At 41.6% G+C, this 27,556-nt stretch overlaps 1 protein-coding gene across 2 annotated transcripts in view; it reads right to left on the bottom strand.

The window, feature by feature from the left end:
* BABAM2 (BRISC and BRCA1 A complex member 2) overlaps window positions 1-27,556 on the bottom strand; it is a 172,440-nt gene that overhangs the window by 39,775 nt on the left and 105,109 nt on the right. For both annotated transcript variants that reach the window (XM_056852586.1, XM_056852585.1), the window contains exons 7-9: window positions 23,086-23,185; window positions 20,045-20,115; window positions 18,163-18,245 (exon numbers count right to left, since the gene is read on the bottom strand). In XM_056852586.1, coding sequence (XP_056708564.1) covers window positions 18,163-18,245; window positions 20,045-20,115; window positions 23,086-23,185 — 254 coding nt within the window. The remainder of the gene's footprint in view (window positions 1-18,162; window positions 18,246-20,044; window positions 20,116-23,085; window positions 23,186-27,556) is intronic.

The raw sequence follows: 27,556 nt of genomic DNA, 5'->3' as shown, positions 1-27,556 counted from the left end.
GCAAGAGGACATCTAGGCAGACTCATAGAAAATGTGCAGTGATGTTAAGGGATCCCTGCTCATGTAAGAAGACACACATTTTTATTTTATGACCATTTGCAATGTTGTCAAGATGTAAGAACAGAAAAGTGTGTTTTAATTCTCAATCTGTATGATCATATAAGGCTTCCCGCAATATTCAGCCACGACGGTTATCTCCTGAGCTCACATCTATTTCTCTGTGGATGTATACTGAATAATTCCTTTAGGGATATAAGAGCCTGCTTAGTATATTAAACACAGTCAGATTATGAAAGAGGCAATGTACCATGACAGTCAGCCAGCAACGCACAGTGATGCATTAATGATACAGACAGCTCTGAGGTGTACCCCAACGGGCAGTGTACTCTGAGGTTACTAGCTTGACACTAACCTAGAACTCTGTTATAGGAGAAGTGGTACACATGTTTAAAAAAATGACAGAAATGACCAAAATAGCCTGTATAGAAATCTGAGTGCTACCTTGTGATTGAGTACATAAAACAAAATACAAAGGCAAGGAATTCAGGGGTCCAGTATGTTAATAATTGCCAATCTGCAGGTGGCCCAACACTGAACTACTTTATATTACAATAGACCTATTCATAGCCTCAACCTCCTTTTATAGACTGGGCTTATCTCCCAGGTTTATAAATCATAAGAAAAAAATATAAGTCAACTTCATTAAAAGCAAACATATTATAAGACCATGAAAAATGCAGGGAGAATTTTACTATCTTTCTCTCAGAACCTATATTTGACTAGGACCCTCCCTTTAGATCTATTACCTATTTATTCAAAAGTAAATTGCAGTACAGCATACACATACACTTAACCAGTTAAAAACACACTCAAAGGGGGGGAGGGAGATGCTTCTGCGATATAGAATGGAGTTGGTAACTCAACCTCAAACGTGTTTACTTAGAAGTAAGTTTCATTGACTTCAATGGGACATTTTCTGGAACGTATGCTTACAACTGTAATACATTATGGAATGTAGCTAACATATAAAACTACATTCTAGTAACAAGAGGACAAGTCCTCTTATGGATTGAGAGCTGGCTGAAAAGTAGGAAGCAGAAAGTGGGAATCAATGATCAGTTCTCACAATGGGGGGATGTGAGCAGTGGGGTCCCTCAGAGATCTGTGTTGGGACTGATGCTTTTCAACCGATTCATCAATGACGTGGGGTTGGGGGTGAACAGCAAGGTGGCCAAGTTTGCAGATGACACCAAATTATTTAGGGTGATTAAAAAAAACTGGACTGTGAACAGCTCCAAAAGGATCTCTACAAACTGGAAGAACGGGCATTAAAATGGCAAATGAGATTCAATGTGAGCAAGTGTAAAGTGATGCATATTGGGGCAAAAAATCCCAACTTCACATATACACTGATGGGATCTGTGCTGGCAGTGACAGACCTAGAAAGGGATCTTGGGGTGGTAGTGGATAGCTCGATGAAGATGTCAACCCAGTGTGCAGCTGCTGTGAAAAAGGCAGATTCCATGCCGGCCATAATTAAACAAGGAATAGAGAACGAAACTGCTTCTATCATACTGACCTTGTACAAACCTATGGTGAGACCACCATAGGTTGGTATACTGTGTACAGTTCTGGTCACCACAAAAAGGATATTGCAGAGCTTGAGAAGGTCCAGAAAAGAGGAACCAAAGTGATCAAGGGACTGGAGCAACTGCCCTAAGATGACTGGTTAAAATGGAGAGTGGACAGGGAAAGTGGACAGGGAGAAGCTTTTCTCCCTCTCATAATACTAGAATGCGGGGTCATCTGCTGAAACTGGAGGGTGAGAGATTCAAACCAGATAAAAGAAAGTATTTCTTCACACAACACACAGTTAAGTTGTGGAACTCCCTGCCCCAGGATGTGGTGATGGCTGCCAACTTGGAAGGCTTTAAGAGGGGAGTGGACATGTTCATGGAGGAGAGGGCTATTCATGGCTACTAGTAAAAATGGATACTAGTCATGATGCGTACCTATTCTCTCCAGGATCAGAGGAGCATGCCTATTACATTAGGTGCTTTGGAACACAGGCAGGATAATGCTGCTGCAGTTGTCTTGTTTGTGGGCTTCCTAGAGGCACCTGGTTGGCCACCGCATGAACAGACTGCTGGATTTGATGGACCTTAGTCTGATCCAGCATTAGTACTTATGAAGTACTAATAAACTGATTTTTAACCACATTAACTTTTCATAGTTAGAAAAAATATGAAGAAAAATGGCCCCCAAAGGAGTTAAGAGCTATTTGGAATTCCTGATTTTGGTTCAATATCACCTACTTTGAAAAACCCAGCTAACTCTAGCCAAATGTGGAATTGGTTTTATAGATTCCCCTTTCTGTGGTCCCTTAATTCATTACTTTTGACAAAAGGGCAAGCTAAATTGGACTAATACAATTTAATATATGTGCAAGGGTGAATCCAGGATATTATGAATTAAAATTAGTACTAGCCAATAAAATATCTCTTCTTTTGATAAAAAATATAGCAGTTGTCCAACGTCTGCAGTACTAACTTAGTTAATTTTGAAGGAAGAAGTAGAATCAAGAACAACCTTACATTAAAACCAAGAAATATAAGTCAGCTAAACATACCTGGGTTAGAATTTGGCCAATACCTTGGAGCTAATACCCTATTTATAGAAGAAACCTGTTCAGATTTTTTTAAATGCACACTGACTAACCTGAAAGCTGGATTTGGTATCTTTCAGATCCGGTAAAAGCTATTATGGTACTTTAACAGCTCATCTTATGTTATGGCACTTTACTGCATTCATTTCTTTTATAAAAATGAATTTTGGTCCCTAGTTACTGTGTATGAGGAAAAAACATAGCAGAAGATGTTAGTTCACTATGCAGACAGGTGAGTGAAGGCAATTTATACACAAAGCCCTGCATAAAGCAAAAATAAAAACAACAACTACAAAAGGGATTCATGATTTAGTTTAGGTCTTCTATGAATGCCAGCTAGAAGCTGCAAGGGTCAAAATATTCAGAGCAATATCAGCAAGAGAAGAAAAATGGGCATTCCATGTTACCAGGAAAATAACAATTAAATAACCACCACTGAAGTTACTCACATGATCAAAACAGAAGCTTGTTTAAATAAACGGAAACCAAGATAGTTCAAAACTAAGGGCTGAAATACAAACAGTTCAGTCAACTGGAAAACTTAACTAATGCAGCAGTGCCTTTGAATGTTCTTTTTGACTACTTAATTCTTACCGGATGATGTAAAGTAGTACAATTTGGAGATGTTTTCTTTATTGAAACAATGGAGAACGGGAGGGAGTACAGAGCCCAGCAACTTGATGGGTCTTCAGCTAGTCATCTTCATCACCATACACAAAGCCAGCCTAACAGAGCAAATGCGGAACTATTTCAATGCTAATTGTTCCCTGGGCTGGCCTTTCCTTGCAGGAAGATGAAACTATGGGAATGCCAAGCCTGAGTCCATTCTAACCTGCAGGCAGGGTGCTGGTCTCTTGCGGAAGGAAATCAGCACATGGGTACCTGCAGCCAAGACTGACCAAGCTCCCTAAGAATCAATTTTGTCCTATGGACTCTAGGGAGAATCTGAACAGACATGTTTACTTCTCTGTGACGAATTGTGCAGTTACGAGGAGGAGAAACAATTCTTTGTGTCCAAGCTGATCCTGGACCAGAGGCAGAGCTGCAACCTCCTTCTGCAATGGGCCACAGGAGGTTTCTAATAGGGAAACAGCCGATAAATGTCAGTGACCACTGACATATAGATGTGTTTAAGGGCAGAATTTCCATTCAGTTTGTTTAAGACTCTGTAAACCTGACAGTAGGAGCTTAAAAGGGTCCTCAAAACATTTTAAAAAGAAACCTAATTTTAAAAAAGTACCCAAACTCGTTTCAACAATTCTAAACTTGCTGATTCAAGTAGGAGTATTGTCTCGCTTGCTCTGAGGGAGCCAATACACGAAAGCTCTCACCAAGAGATAAACTCTTTATTACACCAGAAAGTACACTTAAAGGAACAGTCTCACATTCTCCTTTATCTTCTCCTCAAGGACTGGGGAGTCTGAAGCACATCAGATGCAGGCGTAGCCTTAACAGCTTGTGCTTTATCTTACTTTAAGTTCTCAAGGCCTTTACCCTAGTTCCCAATTCTTTGCTTTGTTTCTGCTGTCCCGGTTTCTATAGCAACTCCTCCTAGCAGCGATTACACTGGCACCAATATATGTTTCACTACAGCGTTCTAATCATGCCAACGTGAGCCTTTTAAAAATCTAAACTGAAACCAAAAAGGACCCACAGCACCAGTTCTGAAAGTTTTGTGTTTTCAGTCTTGTAACGGAACACGGTGTCCCTTGATGGTGGCGGGACTGGATTGTTGCCGGGGTACTATAACTGTGGGAAGGCCTGTCCTCTGCAATTGTAGCTGAGTACTGAGAAGGCTACTAAGGAACAACAGGATATTTCAGGCCTTCTGCCTCCAAACACAGCTAAGGAAAACTGCTGTACTTCGCTATGAAAACATATATTCAGATATACATTGATATACATCAGGATAGTTCCTGCTACATTTTGTTGCATGACCATATATCATGCTTGCCTTGGGTGTTTTTAAAGGCAACTTATTTTACTTATTTTGTTTTTTAAAAAAATGTATTTTGATTGCATATCACTATTTCCCTACCATGCATCACAAAAGCAGCCCTGAGGCAGGTCTGTCTTGGGACAAATTCTGACTTGTGAAGCCACACTATTTTTCTGTCAGCATTTACTAATTATAGGGCGAAAACGCATGGTTGCTTTATCCTGCTTTAATCCCTGTTTCAGCCAGGATTCAGCCTGGATCGAACACATGGGTTTAGCCTAATGTGCGTTCGATCCTGGCTAAAACAGTGATTAAAGGAGGATAAAGCGACCATGCGTTTTCGCCCATAGTTTCTTAGGAGTCCAAGAGCTACACTGCAGTTTAAAGCCACTGGATTGGAACTCCAAGGTTCTAGGCTGTACTCCTAAGCTTCACAATAACTATTCCAAGTAAGTACCTTGGAGCAAGCCTCTTCTTTTCAAACAGCACTAGATCAGCCAAGAGAGAAGCTTCTATCTGAATGAGGCTTTCTTTTTTGTTTCAGATAGTTGACCTACCAAACATGCTGTCAGTTTCACTGTTCAAAGGAAACAAAAGATGATGAATTCATAAATACTTCTGTGGCTCTCAGATACTAGAGTGATAGCAGTTTCTCAACCAGGAGTGGGGAACCTTTTTCCTGCCAAGGGCCATTTGCTCATTTATAACATCATTTGGGGGCCATAACCAGGTGTAGATCTCCCGGCGCGCGGGGGGTGGAGGAGGGCTAGGGTTGTCAGGTCCCCAGCCACCACCTGGAGGTTGGCAACCACAGGGGAGGCCACACAGAGAAGACCTGGAGGGCACCCCCGCTCCCCCTCCCTCCGCCCTCCCAGGCGGGAGGGCAGCCAGGGGTGGGCCCCGAGCAAACGAGGCGCCAGGGGGGCGCAGCCTGCAGCCGATCCTCAGGGAAAGAAGGGAGGAAGGAAGGAAAACAGAGAAATAGAGGGGGAGAAAAGGATGGAAGGAAACAAAGAAAGAGATGAGGGAGAGAGGGGGAGAAAGGAGAAAGAGTGACAGAGAAAGAGGAAGAGAGAAAAGCCTTCCCCCCCCCCACACACACACACCGGCACACGCTGGCCCCACGCAACCGGGCCCCAGGCTCCCCGCCTCCCCAACACACACACACACAGCAGCACACGTAGCCCCGCGTGACCGGGCCCCAGCCTCCACGCCCCCCCACCCCGAGTCCACAAAAGGCTCTCCAAGCCCGATCAGCTCCCATGCGCATGTTCCGCTGGCGGGAGCCACCAGCCTCTCCCCCCTTGCCGCTTGACAGGCGGCGAGAGGGGCTTACAGTGTGCCGCGGCGTTCCTGCATGCCGCAACTGTAGGGGGAAGCCTTGGGGGAAGCGTCCCTCCCCCTCTCTGACCAACAGTTGACGAGAGGAGGTCCAAAGGGCGCCGTGGCCCCAGGAACACCTTCGGGGAGGGCCGTGCTGTGATGCGACTCCGCGGCTGGGCCCTGGAGCTCCCGAGGGCCACTGAAAATGTCCTCGGGGGCCGCATACGGCCCCCGGGCCGGACATTCCCCATCCCTGTTTTCAACAAACACACTTAAGTGCCATATTTAATTTTTCCTCAGATGCGTGGCATGGGAGAAGCTCTTGTGGAAATAATTGTCTTTCAATTCATTTAAGTGTTTTCCATTTCCATTTCAGAGCAGAAGAAACAATAGTAATACGTGAAACGTATGTGTCCATCATAACACCAATTATACAGACTGCTTAATATGTTGGTGTCCTTTCTCCAGACAAGATTCCCATTAAAAATGCTTTATTCTCAAGATAAACAAAATAGTACAATTTAAAAAATTCTTCCAGATCACAAGTGAGTTACTGTTTGCTTTTATTCAGGTTTCAACAGCTCAATACCAACCTCTTGGTAAGAAACAATTCCCAAAAAGACAAAACTCAAACTCACTTAAATACCCACTACTAACTGTAATAGAAATGGAGCATAACTTTTACACCCATTGCTCTAAACAGTTGAAATAACCTTTCATATAATCAAAGCCATTTTTCTTTTATAAACACACAGCCTTAAAACAATCTATTCACTCAGTTTAAACACGACAATGATTGCCGTCATATCATTTTTCTTTCTGATAAGACAGATTTAAATAACCAGTTGACAGTATAAAGATCACAACGTTAATCAGCACAAATTACATGACCCACCTATATTTTAATGAAACAGTCATATTTTAGCAGATCTATCTTACAGATCTAATAGCGAAGTCGGCCACATCTGAGGATACTTAATTCTGGTGATTAGAGCTGTGAACAGGCAAGACAGATCTTTCTACAAACCTGAAAAACACTCCAAGCTTGCAGAAAAAAGCTGAAATCTAAAAAACAAATACATTATTGGAGGGGGGGGGGGTTAAAAACACTAAAATGAAAAAAGAAGCACCTGTAGGTTTAACAAACGAATTTCCTCAATGGCTGATGCTGGGCAACCACAGCATTCCAGGCTTGGTTTCAGTGAGTAAAAGGCAGGGGGAGAGGGCAGGGACCTTTCCAGGGCTGTTTTGGCCTTTGAGGGAGGACTCATCACGGCCACGCCTGGCTAGGGTTGACAGCTCTAGGTTGGAAAATTCCTGGAAATTTTGGGGTGGAGTCTGAGGACGGCAGAGTTTGGGGAGGGGAGGGGCCTCAGCTGGATATAATGCCATAAGGTCCACCCTCAAAAGCAGCCATTTTCTCCAATGGGTCAGATCTTTGTCGACTGGAGTTCAGTTGTAATTCTGGGAGGTCTCCAGGTCCCACCTGGAAGTTGGCAACCTTAGGCCCAGGAGCAACCCAATTTGCTTGACTCAACTAGGCCTAGCTGCTTGCCATTCTTCAACAGCAGCCACCCTATGAAAGCCAAAGTGGTGTAGCAGTTAGAACTTCAGAGTAGAGTCTGGGAGACTCAGGTTCGAATCCCATCTTCTTGTGGAAGCTCACTGGGTTATTTTAGGTTAGTCACATAGTTTCAGCCTAACCTACAGGGTTGTTGTGAGGATTAAAAAGGAAGAGAGGGAAATAATGTAAGCTGCTTTGATCCCCACTGTGGAGAAAGGTAGGCTATAAATGAAGTAAATTAATAATATACCTGAAGATGGGAGGCAGATAAAAGATAGGTTGGTGAATGGCTGAGAAGGAGACAATGAGGAAGGAAATGGAGAGAGGATATGAGGGTTGCCAGGAGGAGGGAAAAGAAGAAATAGTACAGGGAGATGGACAGAGGGGAAAGTGAGGTGCCCCCCTCACAAGCCCTTGAGGGTTCAACTACCACGTAAGTGGACCTGGCCCAGTGGCTACCACCACATACCTGGGTCAGTTTTCCTAGGTAGAGGCTGTGGAGGATATAGGTGAAGCTGAAGACAGATGGGCAGATAAATGTAGATTGGCGGTTGGAGGAGAAGGAGAGAAGGAAACAGTGGGGGAGGGGGAAATGAGATGCATCCCGCAAGTCCTTGCAGTTTCTCACTTGTTTACTGTATGCTTTACTCCTTTTGAGAACATTTATTTGTTTCAAATAACAATTTGCAATGGCACTTGAAATGGTATACAACTTTAATTAAGAGTACTCTTAGAGTGTCAGACCCAAGCTCCGGCAACTCTCCCTTTCTCATGAAGCTCAGTAGGTGACCTTGGGTCAATCACTCTTTAATCTACCTCACAGGCCTGTTGTGATGATAAAACAGAAAATGATGTATATTGCCCTGAGCGCCTTTGGAGAAGGGCTGGATTTAAAAAAAATGCCTTAATGAATTTATTAAGTACACCACAATTCACAACCAAAATGTATATAGTCAAATTAAAAAGCTCATACCCTACCAGAAAATATTTTTGTTAGTCTTTAAGGTGCTACTGGACTCTTGCCCTTTTCTATAGTCAAATTAAGATAGACAAAAAGAATGTATGTTCTAGCAGAAGAAGAGCAACTTCAACAGCCATCAGCAAACGTAAAATTCTTTATGAAAAAGATATTATTTTATGAAGTACTAAAAAGCCAGTGGAGAAATGCCAGATGTGCTTGCATTGGCAGATATCCTTCCTTTGGGCACTCTCACAGAGAGGGGACATATCCATGTCCTTGCATTTCTCAGGTTCATAAGACATGTGTTACTGTTCTATTCTATCGATTCATATATATTGTAGTTTTATTGTTTTATTGTATTAAGTACCAATGATAAAAATTGAAAAATAAAATAAATAAAATGAAAATAAATGTGGTTTCTGAAAGATGTGGTGGTTTACAATATCAGATGCTGCTGAGTAGCCCATTAGAATGATTGATGCTCCACTTCCTCTGTGCATCTCTGGACAAAGATTGTGAGCCAGGGCCATTTGGCTCCAGAAAATCTGTCTCATCAAAGAATTCCTAGAATTTTCCCATCATTTCTTGCTCAATAATCTTGCCCAGTAAAAGCATATCTTAAACTGGCCTACAGTCATTCTATCCATCTACTTAGATATTTCTATTCTGCATTTCTGTTAAGAATGTAACACCCAAAGTTATTCAGATCCATCTGAGTCCAAGGAGGGCTGTTTTTTAAATGACTGGATGGATTGCAGCTTTCTTTGGATGCTAGGAAGCATTTAAGACTTATCATAGCAAAAGTGACTAGTGTACATCTTGCTGCTCTGCTGTGAGGCTCCCAACGATTATGCTGGGTTCCGGCACCACTGCAGGTTGCTTAACAAGCGGTGGTTTGACCAGCATGGGTGTCCCTCTTGTGGGCAGGCAATCTATCAGTGCCACCTGCAAAGGCACAAGAACCTTACTGGAAAAAGAGAATGGCAGCCCCATTAATCGGCTTGCTTTCAGAATTACTGATGCTGTTCAATAAATTGGTTCTTGTAGGTTATCCGGGCTGTGTAACCGTGGTCTTGGAATTTTCTTTCCTGACGTTTCGCCAGCAACTGTGGCAGGCATCTTCAGAGTAGTAACACTGAAGGACAGTGTCTCTCAGTGTCAAGGGTGTAGGAAGAGTAATATATAGTCAGAAAGGGGTTGGGTTTGAGCTGAGTATTGTCCTGCAAAAGTATTGTCCTGTAAGTATCAAGATAATGTGCTAATGAGGGTATGGTATGTTAATATGGAACCATTGTATCCTGAAGTGATCTGTTAATGTGTGTAATCCAAAGCTAATCTGTATGGCTATTGTTGAATGTTGTCTTTGTCTGGAGGTTTTTCAGGGCAGGAAGCCAAGCCTTATTCATTCTTAAACTCTCCTCTTTTCTGTTAAAGTTGTGCTGATGTTTATGAATTTCAATGGCTTCTCTGTGCAATCTGACAAAATAGTTGGTAGAATTGTCCAGTCTTTCAGTGTCTTGGAATAAGACCCTGTGTCCTGTTTGTGTCAGTCCATGTTCAGCCACTGCTGATTTCTCAGGTTGGCCAAGTCTGCAGTATCTTTCATGTTCTTTTATCCTTGTTTGTATGCTGCGTTTTGTGGTCCCGATGTAAACTTCTCCACAGCTGCAAGGTATACGATATACTCCTGCAGAGGTGAGGGGGTCTCTTTTGTCTTTTGCTGATCGTAGCATTTGTTGTATTTTCTTGGTGGGTTTAAACACTGTTTGTAGGTTATGTTTTTTCAAAAGTTTCTCCATCCTATCAGTGACTCCTTTAATAAATGGCAAGAATACCTTTCCTATGGGAGACTGTTTTTCTTGAGTTTTCTGATTTTTGTTTGGTTTAATGGCCCTTCTGATTTCATTCTTGGAGTAGCCGTTTGCTAGCAGTGCGTGATTTAGATGATTAGTTTCTTCCTTGAGAAACTGTGGTTCACAGATCCGTCTTGCACGGTCCATTAATGTTTTGATTATTCCTCTTTTCTGTCGGGGGTGGTGGTTGGAGTTTTTGTGTAAGTAGCGATCTGTGTGAGTTGGTTTCCGGTAGACCTTGTGACCTAACTGAAGGTTTGTTTTACGGATGACAAGGGTATCAAGAAATGGGAGTTTACCCTCAATTTCCTTTTCCATGGTAAACTGAATGTTTGGATGGATATTATTAAGATGGTTTAGAAAGTCCATTAATTTTTCTTCACCATGGCTCCAAATGGTAAATGTATCATCTACGAACCTGAACCAGACTGTAGGTTTGTAAGGTGCTGATTCTAATGCTGTCTTTTCAAAATATTCCATGTAAAAGTTTGCTATTACTGGACTGAGTGGACTTCCCATAGCTACTCCATCAATCTGTTCATAAAATTCTTGATCCCATAGGAAATAACTTGTCGTCAAACAATGGTGAAATAAGGCTGTTATATCTTCTGGAAAAATCTGGTTAATCAATGAGATTGTGTCTTTTACTGGAACCTTGGTAAAGAGGGATACAACATCAAAACTGATTAATATATCCTTTGGATTGAGTCTTAACGGACTGATTTTGTTGATGAAGTGAGTTGAATCTTTGATGTAAGAAGTGGTTTTTCCAATGTGGTCCTGTAGGAGGGTGGTCAAATATTTAGCTAATTCATATGTTGGGGAACCAATGGCACTCACGATGGGTCGGAGTGGAACGGAATCCTTATGAATTTTAGGTAGTCCATATAATCGTGGTGGTTGTGCTTCAGTCTTGCATAGTTTTCTGTGTGTGTCGGGATGAAGAGTGGAATTCTTGATCAGAATGCTAGTTTTCCTGGTAATTTTGCAAGTTGGTTCCCCAACATATGAATTAGCTAAATATTTGACCACCCTCCTACAGGACCACATTGGAAAAACCACTTCTTACATCAAAGATTCAACTCACTTCATCAACAAAATCAGTCCGTTAAGACTCAATCCAAAGGATATATTAATCAGTTTTGATGTTGTATCCCTCTTTACCAAGGTTCCAGTAAAAGACACAATCTCATTGATTAACCAGATTTTTCCAGAAGATATAACAGCCTTATTTCACCATTGTTTGACGACAAGTTATTTCCTATGGGATCAAGAATTTTATGAACAGATTGATGGAGTAGCTATGGGAAGTCCACTCAGTCCAGTAATAGCAAACTTTTACATGGAATATTTTGAAAAGACAGCATTAGAATCAGCACCTTACAAACCTACAGTCTGGTTCAGGTTCGTAGATGATACATTTACCATTTGGAGCCATGGTGAAGAAAAATTAATGGACTTTCTAAACCATCTTAATAATATCCATCCAAACATTCAGTTTACCATGGAAAAGGAAATTGAGGGTAAACTCCCATTTCTTGATACCCTTGTCATCCGTAAAACAAACCTTCAGTTAGGTCACAAGGTCTACCGGAAACCAACTCACACAGATCGCTACTTACACAAAAACTCCAACCACCACCCCCGACAGAAAAGAGGAATAATCAAAACATTAATGGACCGTGCAAGACGGATCTGTGAACCACAGTTTCTCAAGGAAGAAACTAATCATCTAAATCACGCACTGCTAGCAAACGGCTACTCCAAGAATGAAATCAGAAGGGCCATTAAACCAAACAAAAATCAGAAAACTCAAGAAAAACAGTCTCCCATAGGAAAGGTATTCTTGCCATTTATTAAAGGAGTCACTGATAGGATGGAGAAACTTTTGAAAAAACATAACCTACAAACAGTGTTTAAACCCACCAAGAAAATACAACAAATGCTACGATCAGCAAAAGACAAAAGAGACCCCCTCACCTCTGCAGGAGTATATCGTATACCTTGCAGCTGTGGAGAAGTTTACATCGGGACCACAAAACGCAGCATACAAACAAGGATAAAAGAACATGAAAGATACTGCAGACTTGGCCAACCTGAGAAATCAGCAGTGGCTGAACATGGACTGACACAAACAGGACACAGGGTCTTATTCCAAGACACTGAAAGACTGGACAATTCTACCAACTATTTTGTCAGATTGCACAGAGAAGCCATTGAAATTCATAAACATCAGCACAACTTTAACAGAAAAGAGGAGAGTTTAAGAATGAATAAGGCTTGGCTTCCTGCCCTGAAAAACCTCCAGACAAAGACAACATTCAACAATAGCCATACAGATTAGCTTTGGATTACACACATTAACAGATCACTTCAGGATACAATGGTTCCATATTAACATACCATACCCTCATTAGCACATTATCTTGATACTTACAGGACAATACTTTTGCAGGACAATACTCAGCTCAAACCCAACCCCTTTCTGACTATATATTACTCTTCCTACACCCTTGACACTGAGAGACACTGTCCTTCAGTGTTACTACTCTGAAGATGCCTGCCACAGTTGCTGGCGAAACGTCAGGAAAGAAAATTCCAAGACCACGGTTACACAGCCCGGATAACCTACAAGAACCAATGAACTCTGACCGTGAAAGCCTTCGACAATATTCTGTTCAATAAATGTTTGGATTCCCGTACAGCTGTGTCTCTGCTTGACAGATAATGACTGGTTTCCATGCTTCTTGTTACTCATTTCAACTGTCCTCAGCATGCAGCTCACACTGACAGGTAGCTTAGGGGGTGATTCAATGTGTGCAATGTCTTGCTATGGTAAGGGAAGGGTCACCTAGGTTGCACACTTCCCCAGACCTCTGCTATTATCCCCATCTGAAGTTTGAACCAGGGACCTTACGTTGCATCACTGCCTTACCACTGTGCTGTGCCTTTCTCTGCAGTATTCCCTGTCCTGCTCTATACTGCTGATGCCAACAGCAGAGCTCTTGGGCAATGTCCTATGCAATGCCTTGTTACTGTGCGCCCAGTCGGGTGAGTGGTTGCAGGAGTATCCCTGAGGGTGTGGGTTCTGGTCTGAACTTCTCCTCCTGTGTTGTTGTGGTTCATCCTGTTTATGTTTTTGTGTTTAAATCCATTTCCGTCTTATTTGGAGCACCCCCAATAAAAAATAATTTAAAACAAAGCCAAGTGACAGTTTAAATATTTTGAAATAATTTGTGATCATAAAACTGTGAAATTATTTCTAGGAACATTGTATTATACAAATGGGAACCTGCAAGGACTTCTGTGTGTGTGTGTGTGTGTGTGTGTGGTGTCTCATTTTCCCTTCCCCCACTATTCATTGAATCATAGAGCTGGAAGGGACCACCAGGGTCATCTAGCCCAACCCCCTGTACAATGCAGGAAATTAACAGCTACGTCCCCCCACCCCCCCAGTGACTCCTACTCCATGCCCAGAAGGTAGCCAAGATGCCCTCCCTCTTATCATCTGCCTAAGGTCATAGAATCAGCATTGCTGTCAGATGGCCATCCAGCCTCTGCTTAAAAACCTACAGGGAAGGAGCACTTACCACCTTTCAAGGAAGCCTATTCCACTGAGGAACCGCTCTAACTGTTAGAAAATTCTTCCTAATGTCTAGACGGAAACTCTTTTGATTTCATTTCAACCTGTTGGTTCTGGTCTGACCTTCTGGGGCAACAGAAAACAACTCAGCACCATCCTCTATATGACAGCTTTTCAAGTACTTGAAGATGGTTATCATATCCCCTCTCAGTGTTCTCCTCTTCAGGCTAAACATACCCAGCTCCTTCAACCTTTTCTCATAGGACTTGGTCTCCAGACCCCTCACCATCTTTGTTGCCCTCCTCTGGAATGTTCCGGCTTGTCTACATCCTTCTTAAATTGCAGTGCCCCAAACTGAACACAATACTCTAGATGAGGTCTAACCAGAGCAGAGTAAAGTGATACCATCAATAGAAGTATAGTGTCCAGATCACGCAGTGATACCATCACTACCATCTGAACACTATACTTCTATTGATACAGCCAGAATCCCATTTGCCTTTTTAGCTACCGCATCACACTGCTGGCTCATGTTCAGTGTTTGGTCTACTAAGACCCCAGGATTTTCCTGCCTAAATGCAGAACTTTACATTTATCTCTGTTGAAATGCATTGTATTGGTTTAAGCCCAATTCTCCAGCCTGTCAAGATCATCTTGTATCCTGGCTCTGTCTTCTACCGTATTTGCTACCCCTCCCAATTTAGTATCATCTGCAAATTTAATAAGTATCCCCTCTATTCCTTCATCCAAATCATTTATAAAGATATTGAACAACACAGGGCCCAGGACAGATCCCTGAGGAACTCCACTAGTCACTCTTCTCCAAGTGGATGACAAACCATTAACAAGCACTCTTTGGGTGCGAACTGTCCACCTAACAGTAACAAGATCTAAATCACATTTTCCCAATTTGTCATAATGTCTCTTGCCTTGAAAACCCTATGGTGACTTGATACACACACACCTCTTATATTCTAAAAGCAAAGTTGGACAAATATTTGGATACATGAATCTGGTGACTGGAGGTGTGAATGGGCAAGACAGATCTTTCTATGACCCTGAAGGGGGCCCCAGGTTTGCAGAAAAGTGTGAAATCTAAAAACAAAAACATTGTGGTTTTTTAAAAAGCCAAAAATGATAAAAGGAGTGCCTGAAGTTTAAGCAACGGATATCCTCAGTGGCTGTTGCTAGGCAACCACAGTGTTCCAAGGCTTGGTTCTGTCAGTAAAAGCAAGGGGGAGGAGGCAGAGCCCTTTCCAGGCCTATTTTGGCCTTTGAGGTAGGACACCTTGGGGCCTGGCCTGACTAGGCTGGGAAATTTCTGGAGATTTTGTGGTGGTGTCGGAGGAGGGCAAGGTTTGGGGGGAACATGCTGATTATAATGCCATAGAGTCCACCCTCCCAAGCAGTTATTTTATCCAGGGGAACTGATCTCCGTCATCTGGAGTTCAGTTGTTATTCTGGGAGATCTCCATGTCCCACCTGGAGGTTGGAAACTTTCAGAAAATGGAAAAAGGAAATAGTTGGGGAAGGTTCCCACTTGTGTGTGTGTGTGTGTGTGTGTGTGTGTATATATATCCAAAAGCAATAGCAAATATATAAAATATAACGTTCCCCTCCATTAGATGCTACTAAATACTTTCTAGCTAAATGATGTTAGAAATGAAAGCCAATACATCACTTTGGAAACAAAATGCAGATTCGAGTGCTCTCGCTGCAGTATCCTTTATTACATAAAATGGCTTGCCCTTGTTCACTCAACAAGCACGTGATGCAACAATTTACATTTGTAAGTTGCCATGTGAGCGCTAAGACTGCAGGAGTAATTGATAGTGACAAGTTATTCAATTGTAATAATGTTTTTCAAGAGCTTTACATTAGTTAAAACCAAGGGCTCAAATATTATCTTAGGTTAACTCCTTGGGTGTCGAAGACTGAATTTTTACTCAAGTGAAGCATAATAATTTAAATTTTAATGAAACAATTCTCCAGGTTTTCTCTGACTCCAAAAACTAGAGTAGGCATAAAACACAAATAAGAACATACATACATGCATGTGGCCTCATGAAAGCAGATGAGTTCAACTACTCCCCTAAAATGCTCCATGCAGGTACACTATCATATGTGCATTGTTTACAGAATTAATTGTTATGCCTGTAATAAGAACTGTAGTGAGAAATGGGAGGAAGAAAGCCACTGATCGTATGCAGTGCCAATGAGGCAAAAATACAGCTTAGGCTGTGAACCCAATGGAGCAAGTGAGGAGTTTAAAGGGAAATCAGAAGTTAGAGAGAATGCATGACAGATGGAATTCAATGAAAACACACGAGAAAAAAATCCTACATGCAAAACAATGGCCTCCAAATTAGCTCTTACAATATAGGCATTTATAAACTGCTTGATAATACTACGGGATTTAAAAATGGAATTGAAGTATGAAGAATATCAGTAGTCATTAGTTCAGGTCCGCATCCTAATTCTGACTTTGTTGTATTATCTTAGCTTAAAGGTGAAGGTCCCCTGTGAAAGCATCAGGTCATTCCTGACCCATGGGGTGACGTCACATCCCGACGTTTACTAGGCAGACTTTGTTTGCGGGGTGGTTTGCCAGTGCCTTCCCCAGTCATCTTCCCTTTACCCCCAGCAAGCTGGGTACTCATTTGACCGACCTTGGAAGGATGGAAGGCTGAGTCAACCTTGAGCCGGCTACCTGAAACCAACTTCCGTCGGGATCGAACTCAGGTCATGAGCAGAGCTTGGACTGCAGTACTGCAGCTTACCACTCTGCGCCACGGGGCTCTTATTATCTTAGCTTGGCATATGCTAAAAAGGGACTGAGGCAACTTTAAGGAAGACTTGGATCTTCTTGCTGAATTCAATGCACATTATTGTACAACACAAAAAGAACATCTGACTGGTCTGCTCCGTGGCTCCATTTTCACTATATATGGTACTTTCACTTATCTCATGGCACCTTCAAAATCTGCTTGCTTGTATAAAAAAACAAAGAGACAACTGCTTAGCTGTCCAGTCTAGTGCATAGCACATTGAACAAGACATGTGATGGGCTGTGTAAACCCATTTTGAACAACAGGGATGGAATGTTTATCAGTTACTTTGTGTTGCTGTAATTAGATAAACAATGGGTTGGATCCTGAGAACTGTGAGTTGGGCCTCTGTCTGCAGAACGAATAGTTTTGCCTCCCCTCTTAGGAGCAGTCCCTGTGAAGAGGTCCCTGAGGGTTGTGGTGCCTCAGAACAATGTGATATGCAGAGCAGGGGGCACATCTTGAGTGGGAAGTCTGTGGAAATAGCATGAGCCTTCTGCTCATGCAAGGACATCTTTAGACTCAGTCTAATACCTTGTAAGATTTTGTGCCAAGTTGACAAGTCAGATGATAGCCACTGTAAAAGATATAAGGAAGCTGAGAAGAGAGGGCACCACCTTTGGCACAAACCTTGAAAATCCCTGGAAGGAAGAACGAACAGGGAGGTGGACACTCACTACTTGCATATTAAAGAGCCTAAAGAATATTTACTAATTCTTAAGTACACATATGGGAGATGCTGTTCTTTGCAGGGGATACCATTGTGCTAGGCCCCTACTAACTTTTACACTGAGAAGTGGTAGAAAGGACCACAGTGACTTAAGAAGGTCTTTGAAGGCAACCAGAGCAGTATGGCTGGATAGCTTTTTGAGTGCCCAAGTTATGTTTCTGGGATGTGGAAGCGTATAGTATAGCCCTATCTCATCAGATCTCAGAAGCTAAACTGGGTCACTATTTAGATTGCAGATCAGCAAGGAAAACTCTGCAGAAGAAGACGTCTAAATGATGGCAATTCACCCCTGCTTAATCACTTGCCTTGAAAACCCAATGAGGTTGCTGTTAAGTCAGCTGCAACTTGATGGCACTTTATTATTATTATTTTATTAGACCTTCATCCTGGCCTTTTCCCACCAAGGCAGGACTCAGGGAGACACACGCCCGCACGCGCACACACACACACACATATCTAGCTGTGATCTCCCCACAAGTTCCTGGAGTATGCAACTGGTTTTAAAGAACAAAAGAATGTTGCTAATTTACACAATCACTTCTTTTTCAGATCGCAGGTAGGATTTTGCAAGTGTGAGGGCCACATCAAAAATACATAAACATAGAGTAAAAATAGCCCAAACCTTGAAAAAGCTCCTGTAATTGCGCTTTCCCCTTTTTGAATGTTTTTGTCATTAAGAGGCTAGACATTTGTGCCCAAGGCGAATAACTACTCACTGTGAACAAGGAAGCAAAAATCTTTCCACATCAGCAACAGGGTGAGCTTGGTAAAACCCTCGGCATCATATTCTACCACACCGCTGTGAAAAAAGGAAATAAAAAAGGTTCTATTTATCATTAAAACCGAATCACATCAATGAACTAGAATAAGAGCAGAAATCAAGCAGCATAATCCACCCCCTCCCACGAATGAACATTTGCACAGGAGGATCATCATATGGCAAAATCTAGCCCTTTTCCCATTAGTCTCAGCTAGGCACAGATAGTGCCAAGCATTCAGCAACATAGCCAGCCTCCAACTGTAAGGGGGGCACTAGCACCTCCTACACATAGTTAACAGAGTCCTCACAGGCTAAGTGTACAAGCCACTGGACTATCCATTACATCGTACTCTAGTACATACACAGTGCATTCCTGAGATGCGCTGGCATCCGCACTGAAAGGCCTTTGGAGGCTGGCGACGGCCTCCGCAGGTGCAAGGGCCCACAGCGCCGGCGCCCGGAAGGCGCACACCCGCGTTGGTGGCCCCAGCGCTGGCATGCAGGCCCGGCCGCTGGTCCCTGGTGCGGCAGCGCTGGGCCCAGCCGCCACCAGAGCCTCCCACCAGCATCCGGACGACGGCACAGGCCGTGGCAGCGACCCGGGCGGCGTTCATTTACACAATCATAGACTCCACCTTAGGGTCTAGAGGGATATTTCAGGCTTAGAGGTTTTGCAACATTGGTTGGCTGGGTGGACACACATTGCTGTAGTGAATGCTAGCATGTTGCAGTGATTCCGATGTTAGACAAACACTGGGGAAGTTCAAATCCCCACTCTGCTGTGAAGGTAACTTCATAGACCTTGGGCCAGTCACACACTCTCAGTTCAACATGCCTCATAGGGTTGTTGGAAGGATAAAATAAAGATGGGAGAATGATGTAGGTTCACTTACAGTACATTCCTAAGGAGAAAGCTCCTACCCTGCCAGAAATTTTGTTAGTCTTTAAGGTGCTTCTTGACTCTTGCTCTTTTCTACTGCTAGTGACAGACTAACATGGCTACCCATCATGATCTATTCCTAAAGAGAGTTACTCCACTCTAAACCCATTCATTCCAGTGGGCTTAGATTGGGGTTACTCTCCTCCAGAATGCACTGTTAGAGCTCCCCAGGAGAAAAGTGAGATAAAAACGTGATAGATTTTGTCACTAATTCCACTTCACTTGGAAGTATATCTATACATTTTAGTATCATAACACATCTTGCTTTAAACAAGCTACACTTTTTTGCAAATAAAAATACAATTCTGGCTAGCTATGTTAACACATCTTATTCTCAAGTTAGATAGTACTGTGTTAATGAAAAACGAACAGCTTCTTAGCAGGAAAGCCAGTGTATTAGGTACAAAATCAGAGCATACCAGCAATCAAAACAATGTGTACCTATTAAATAGATATTGTTGGAGGGGGGAATTCATTCATATATTGCCTTTTCTTAACCCCTGCTTGTACACTTTTTAATGTAATTATTTAATAAAGGAATATATTATTTTAGATTCCTTTGAGGGAACTAAAGGAACTGAATGAATCAGCCAGAACTGATGCATAATGAAAATGGTGTTCTCCAAGCTGAACTCCAGCCAGATTTTCCTGTGGATGCTAACAGCAACACTACTGACTGTATGCTTCTGTAGCAAACTTTACAAAGGACAAGCGTAATTTCCTTAAGCTGCTGACCAGAGCGGCAATCCTAATCATATATATTTAGAATAAGTCCCACTGAAATCAGCAAGATTTACTTGGAATAAATATAGCTTGGATTACACTGCAGGAAAGCCACCTAGTCAATTAAAAATGTTTTTAGTTATATTCCATTAAAAAGGGATGAAAGAAGACTTACGTTCCAAAGTGACTAAGAAATGCTGCAATATACTCTCTTCTTTTATGGTAACCCTGAATAACATACTGTACCTGTTACAGAAAGAAAAGAAGAAACAAATGAATACATGGTGGGAAAAAAGAAGCTTAAAGCTGATTTTTGGATGTAACTTAGAAACCCTGTTTACCCTGTATTAACAATACTGGGTTGGATTCCGCCAGTCTGTTCTTACGGTGTGCCCCCCTGGTGCAAGGAGTGGGTCTAAGATTCTCTCTCCACTGGCAGAAAAGCCTTCTGCAACATCAGAAGAGTTCTGTGTGCTGAGGTACATGCCAGCATCAATGGAACAGACTGGTAGTATCCAATCCAGCGGTTAAGGTGCTCTATATTTATACAGGTTTTCTTTCTTTGAGTATTCTGGAATACCCGTTTTAGACACAAATTACCAGCTAGGATCTGTAGATTAAACACGCACATATACAGGTTGTAGAACACAGGTTGTATCTACTGGAGAGTTTCCGCAGATGGAAAGATCCATGACTGACTTTCTTGCCTCTTGCTGTAGCTCAAAATGCACCACGAAAGAACCCCCAGAAGCAGCATTTCAGGGAGATCTGGGGTTACAGCAAGAGGCAAGGAAGTCATGCTCTGCACATGGAAATCCTTCCATCCATGTTTGGTATTCTAAACACAAGGAATCCATTTATTTATCTTTAAGGGGCTCCGTCTCTTTGCAACAGATCAATATGTAGCACTTCGGAATGTAATATCTTTGAAAGGTGGAAGTTAGATATTGAAGAATATCCATCCAAGTGAAGTTGCATAAGGAATCATAGATTTCCAACCTGTTTAGTTTTTGTTATGAAAAAGGCAATGAGATACCTATTGCACAACCCTGAGACATACTATGCCAATCCATGAGTGCTTAGGCTAGACAATGCTAACTGCGACGCCAGCACAATGTCTCAAAAGATGACGTTACTGCAGCGTTGGAGATGTTAAGCTGCTACTAATGTTCTGCACCACGTTGCTCCTCACAAAAAGTCCCATTAACTTAACAGAACAGCAGCTTACTTTCCACAGCCTCACAATGACTGAAAGAAAAATAAATTATTCACATTGTTTGTATTGGCTGTGTTAATGTTGGATTACCTTGTTTGGCAAACAGTTGCACTAAATGACTTGAAATAACCATGATACAATCAGTGCTAAGAGCTATGTTACACCCTCTTGAAATAAAATAATTCTATTTATAAAATTGGACTTGTTTCAGTTTATGAAGAAATGCCTATTTTTAACGCTTTATGTGGGATCTAAAATATTACTCTGGGAATAGAAAAAACACAGATGATAAGCTTGCTTAAGCAAGTTTTTTTTAAAAAAAATACAGCTTTGTATTCTTGAAGGGGAGGGGCTGTGGCTCAGTGGTAGAGCATCTGCTTGGCATACAGAAGGTCCCAGGTTCAATCCCTGGCATCTCCAGTTAAAAAGACTAGGTAAATAGGTGATGTGAAAGACCCCTGCCTGAGACCCTGGAGAGCCACTGCCAGTCTGAGTAGATAATACTGACTTTGATGGAGCAAGAGTCTGATTCAGTGTAAGGCAGCTTCATGTGTGTTCATCAATATTTTTAAAAAGCAACTTCAACTTGTGGGCCACCACAAAAATAACTTTAAAGAGTAATTCCAGCATAATTTTAGAAATAGATTTGAAATAATGTTTTATAAAAGTAATTTATATATTTATTTGAAACAAAACAAAAATTTACATTAGAATAAAGGGAAAATTTGGACTATTAAGGGGTTTTAATGCTATGAAGGCTGGAATCCAGAAGGCCATCATTTATGCTGCCCCTTCTGGAAATCCCCTCCCTCGACTGCTCCAAGGTTAAGTGGGCCCATCTGAGTGGCATTCTGTTAGGCACAATGGACTACCTCCAGAAGGTAAGACTGATAACCTTCCTTCTGTACACGGGACTTTTGAATTCTGGCCTCAGTGCAAATCTTCTAAGGAACTTCATAAACACTGTATCTTTAGGTTCTCTCGTTACAATTGATGGATCATATAACATTGTAATAATGACAAAAGTCAGATTTTTTCCCATTAAAGAAAATGATTCACTTGTTTTAGATTTGCTTGAATAGAAAAAACCCAAAGGAGTATACCTTTTCCTTCAAGTTTAATAGCACTTAGAATATGCAGTAACTACTATGTAAACTCTGTGTGTGTGTGTGTGTGTGTGTGTGTGTGTGTGCAGTCAAGTCCAAACTGATTTATGGCAACCCTGTAGGGTTTTCAAGGCAAGAGACGTTCAGAGGTGGTTTGCCATTGCCTGCCTCTGCATGGGCTGAGAGAGTTCTGAGAGAACTGTGACTGACCCAAGGTCACCCAGCAGGCATCATGTGGAGGAGTGGGGGGAAAGAAACCCGGTTCTCCAGATTAGTCTGCTGCTCTTAATCATGGCTCTCCACGTAAATTCTAGATATGGTATATCTACCTTGTTATACCAAAGGTTTAAATACATTTGTCCAGTACTGGCATCGTCATGTGGCTTGATATTTTAGCACCATTGTATTTTTTAAACTAGGAGAAAGTCCCTCCAATGCCCAGTTCCAAAAATTGCTATTGGTAGCTTCCATCAGAATAGCTTATCGTGCTTTTCATGTGTTACTAGCCAGTAGGAAAATAAAGTATTCTGGCTGCAATTGAATAAGCTACTTTAGCCATGCCCAAAGGCTCAAGTGTATTCCATGGGAATTTTACATTTTCTGTTGTAAAAAGAAGGTCCCCATGTTGCACAATAAGTTGTTTTAGCAATGCAGTCCTAAGCAGACTTACCCCCTCCTAAGCACACTGACTTCAATTGAAGTAAAAGGTTGTTAGTCTGTTTAAGATTGCAATGTAAAGAAAAAAGCACTTTGCCTTGCAGCATAGGATGTTTTACTCAACACAAGCCAACATTTGTCTTGGATCATGAAATTAATTGATCAGCTTTTTGAATTCTGGTCTTCATCTTAATAACACCTTTATGATACCACTCAAAATGAAAAAAAAGTAACTACCTTGTTGGTTAACAGTTGGCACACTTGGGGCACATAATCAATGAGACAGCCTCCACCTGGAAAAGCAGGGATGTGCAGAGCAGAAGATCCTCCAAGAGCACTGGAAAAAAATGGTAATGGAGTCATTGGATAACGTCATGCTAATATTTCATCCTTTTAAAAAATGAAATGACTTACTAAATATTAAACCTCCCAAACAAAATACAAAAGTGGGATTTTGAATGCATCAATATAATGTATATTTCATACTACATTATTATTCCACCATGCATTTAACAGTAAATATATACTAGCATTACGTTAGTGTGTGTTATACTGTGGAGTTATGGTTGCAAGGCTGGGTTTAGATGTGGGAGAATTACAGGAGGGGCTGTGGCTCAGTGGCAGAGCATCTGCTTGGCATGCAGAAGGTCCCAAGTTGAATCCCCAGCATCTCCAGTTAAAGGGACCAGGCAGTGGGTAATGTGAAAGACCTCTGCCTGAGACCCTGGAGAGGTGCTGCCGGTCTGAGTAGACTATTCTGACTTTGATGGACTAAAGGTCTGATTCAGTACAAGGCAGCTTCATGTGTTTCAAGGCCATGCTCAGTGACATCTTATTGACTTTTGGCAACTAGCTATCTCTCCACCGCTCCAAACCACCGCTCTTAATCACTATACCACGCTGGCTCTCTACACCTATCAGGCTTGATTCTCTTGGAGAAAATGGCCACTTTGGAGGGTGGACTCTATGGCATTATAGCCAATTGAAGACCCTCCCCTTCCCAAACCTCACCCTCCTTAGGATCCACCCCAAAGCTCTCCAGGTATTTCCCAATGACACTAGAATTACTCAAGAATACAATAAATTAAGTGTGCAAAGGTCAAGCAAGCTCCCCTTGAGACATTGAGATAAAAGCCATTGTTTGACAATGAAGAAGCTATATGGAATTTTAAAGTTTACAAAATATAATGTACTTTGAAACAAACAAAACATGTTTTGTAAGTTTAACATTTAACAACTAAGAGCTGAACAATTTCTCATGTGCTGAAGAGAAAGTTTCTTCACTACTTATAATGCAGGATAAAAATATCTGCAAGAATCTGTTCTTTACATGGAACTCTAGAGAGGAAAAAGAAACATTAACAGGGAAACAACAAGATTAGATTGCAAAAAGTACAAATGCTGATAAGGTCTTAGCAGAGGCAATGAATGGCACATGGTAACCTTTCCTCAGCTCTAGCTGCTAGAACACAAATGAATATGTATTCTACTAAAATAGAATATTCTAATAGAATATGTATTCTATTAAAAGTAGTTTTAATAATTTTGGCAAATCAACGTAGGTAAGTGTAAGGTGATGCACAGTGGAACAAAAAATCCCAACTTAAGTGCATGCAAATGGTATTTGAACTTGCTGAGATTGAGAGGGAAAGGGATGTGCAGGTCGTAGTGAATAGCTCAATGAAAATGTCAGCCCAGTGTTCTGCAGCAGTGGAAGAGGAAGAAGAGGAAGAGGAATAAAAAGAAGACACCCTGTGAGGTAGGTGGGGCTGGGTGTGTGTGACCAGCCCAAGGTCATCCAGCTGGCTTCATGTGTAGGAGTGGGGAAACAAATCCAGTTCACCAGATTAGCCTCTGCCGCTCATGTGGAGGAGTGAGGAATCAAACCCGGCACTCCAGATCAGAATCCACTGCTTCAAACCACCACTTTTAACCACTACACGCTGAAAAAGAACTATTATGGCAGGGATTATTATGAGAGGGAGGGCACCTTGGCCATCTTCTGGGCATGAAGTATGGGTCACTGGGGTGTGTGTGTGGGGAGATAGTTTGGCATTTCCTGCATTGTGCAGGGGGTTGGACTAGATGACCCTGGTGGTCCCTTCCAACTCTATGATTCTATGATTAAGAAAGGAACTGAAAATAAAATGGCCAGTATTATAATACCCCTGTATATGTGTGTTCATAATTGGAAGGAGAAGATGGAGAAGCTCTATTGTCTCTGCCAAAACAACACCAGGAGCTGATTGTGGTACAGACCATGAATTGTTAATATTGAAAATTAGATATTTTTGGTGTGTTGAAAAAAACACACCAAAACATTCATAGTACCAAAATATAATTAAAACTAAATTGTGAAGACTTTAAAGACCATGTAAAGAACAGATTTGCATTACTAAGTTCAAGTGAATGTGAACCAGAAGAACTATGGACTGAAACCACCAATATTATCAAGGAAGAATGAACAAAGACTATTCCTGTAGCCAAAACAGATTAAAAGCTAAAGGACAAGAAGCAAAAGTAGACAAGAAAAGGTGACAAATTCTCAGAGTCTAAATGCAGCATTTCAGAGACTGGCATGTAGAGGCAAAGAGAACTATTACAATAAGCAGTGTAAAGAAATGGAAGAAAACAATAAATATTGAAGAGCAAGAAATATGTCCCACAAGATCCAAGAAATCAAAGAGAAATTTAAAGCATGGTTAGGCATGCTGGAAGAGCAACATGGAAATACATTAACTGACCAGTACAAAATAAAGAAAAGATTAGAACAGTACACTGAAGAACTTATACAGAAGAGATTAGAGGATGACCAATCCCTTCAAAGGAGATTGTTTTGAAGAAGAACCTGCAATTTTGGAAAGTGACCAGGAGTCGATGAGATATCAACAAAGTGATTCCAAATTACAGAAATGTAGTCCAACAAAATCTTAACAAGAATATGCCAACAAATATGAAAAACAAAATAATGGCCCATAGACTGGAAGCGCCCAGTTTACGTTCCAGTTCTGAAAAAAGGAGACAACAAATACAGCAGCAACTACTGGACCATTGCATTGATTTCTCACACAAGTAAAGTGATGCTAAAAACCTTACAACAAAGACTGTTACCATATAGAGAATGAGAAATGCCAGGCGTTCTAGCTGGATTCAGAAAAGGAAGAAGCACTCAAAATCATATTGCTAATTTATGCTGATTACTGGAGCATATGAGAATTTCAAAAGAAAACCAACATGCGTCTTATATATTACAGCAAAGCTTTGACTGTGTGGATCCGAGGTCCCCAACCTTTTTCAGCCTGATGGGCACATTTGGAGTTCTGAAACAGCATGGTTGGCATTGCCACAAAGTGGCTACTATAAGAGTCGGAGCCAATTGCTGCTGCAGCTTACCTTCAGTCAGACAGGAAAGAGCCTTGTGCTGTGGGGACAGCTGCTTTCAATATTTTTTTAAAAAATTGCAGCGCCAATCAAATCTGAATTGGCCGTTCAGAAGCCTTGCTGGACAAAAGTCCCACCTGATCCAGCCCACTTTCTTAAAGTTCTTGGTGGGCGCCATGATGCCAATGGGCACCAAATTGGGTACCCCTGATGTAGATCATGAAAAGCTATGGTTGGTTGTATGGTTGGTTAAAATGGGTGTTCTACAACATCTGATTCTTTTGATGGGCAACCTGAACGCCAGACAATAGGTTACTGTTAGGACAGAATATGGAGAAACAGAATGGTTTCCAAGTGGCAAAGTGTCAGTCAAGGATGTCTTTTATCTTCCTATGTCCTCAATCTATATGTACAATATATTGTAAGGAAACTGGGATTAGATATAGATGAAGGTGGGGTAAAAATTGGTGGAAGAAACATTAACAATTTGAGATACGTAGATGACACCATATTACTAGCAGAAAACAGTGAAGACCTGAAATTCTACTGATGGTTATGGCTGAAAGTGCCAAAGCAGGATTTGTTTTCTTGGTTGAAGTCTCCCTTTTGGTTGATGATGGACCCAAGAAACAGAAAATCTTGAACAATTTCAGTTTCTTCATTGTCAACTTTACAGTTGTATAATTCCCCAGAAGTTACTTTTGTCTTCTTGATGTTCAGCTGTAATCCTGCTTTGTCACTTACTGTTTAAACTGTCATCAGCTGTTTTTTCAACTCTTCACTATTTCCTGCCAGTAATGTGGTGCCATCTGCGTATCTCAAATCGTTGATGTTCATCAAATTGTTAATGTTTGCTATATCAAATTGTTGATGTTCCTTCCACCAGTTTTCACTTATCAACACAATAAAATAAATTAATATAAGGAGAAAACAAAAAAAGTGAGAGTTGCTTCTTATTCAGATGTTGTTTGCCATCGCCTGTCTCTGTGTAGCAACCCTGGACTTCTTTGGTGGTCTCCCATCTGAATACTAATCAGGGCCGACCCAGCTTCTGAGATCTGATGAGACTGGGCTAGCCTGGGCCATCCGGGTCAGGGTGCATTGTTTCTAGTGTGTACGTTTCAGGACCTCCTACATTGCTGATTCCAAATGGAAACTGTTGCCAGATGTCTAGTAAAGCAAACAGCAAATTGTATTCTTTCTGGGACATATCTTGCAGGTTCATCAAAGGACAACTGTAGCCTGAAGTTTATTATGTAGCTTGGAGGCAAGAGCTCAGTGAAAATACAGTCCTTTGATTTCCATTATCTCACTAAGTGCCCGAGGT

The sequence above is a fragment of the Euleptes europaea genome, chromosome 7 (genome assembly GCF_029931775.1).
Source record: "Euleptes europaea isolate rEulEur1 chromosome 7, rEulEur1.hap1, whole genome shotgun sequence".
Lineage (NCBI taxonomy): Eukaryota > Metazoa > Chordata > Lepidosauria > Squamata > Sphaerodactylidae > Euleptes > Euleptes europaea.
This window is presented reverse-complemented; position numbering and strand designations above follow the sequence as displayed.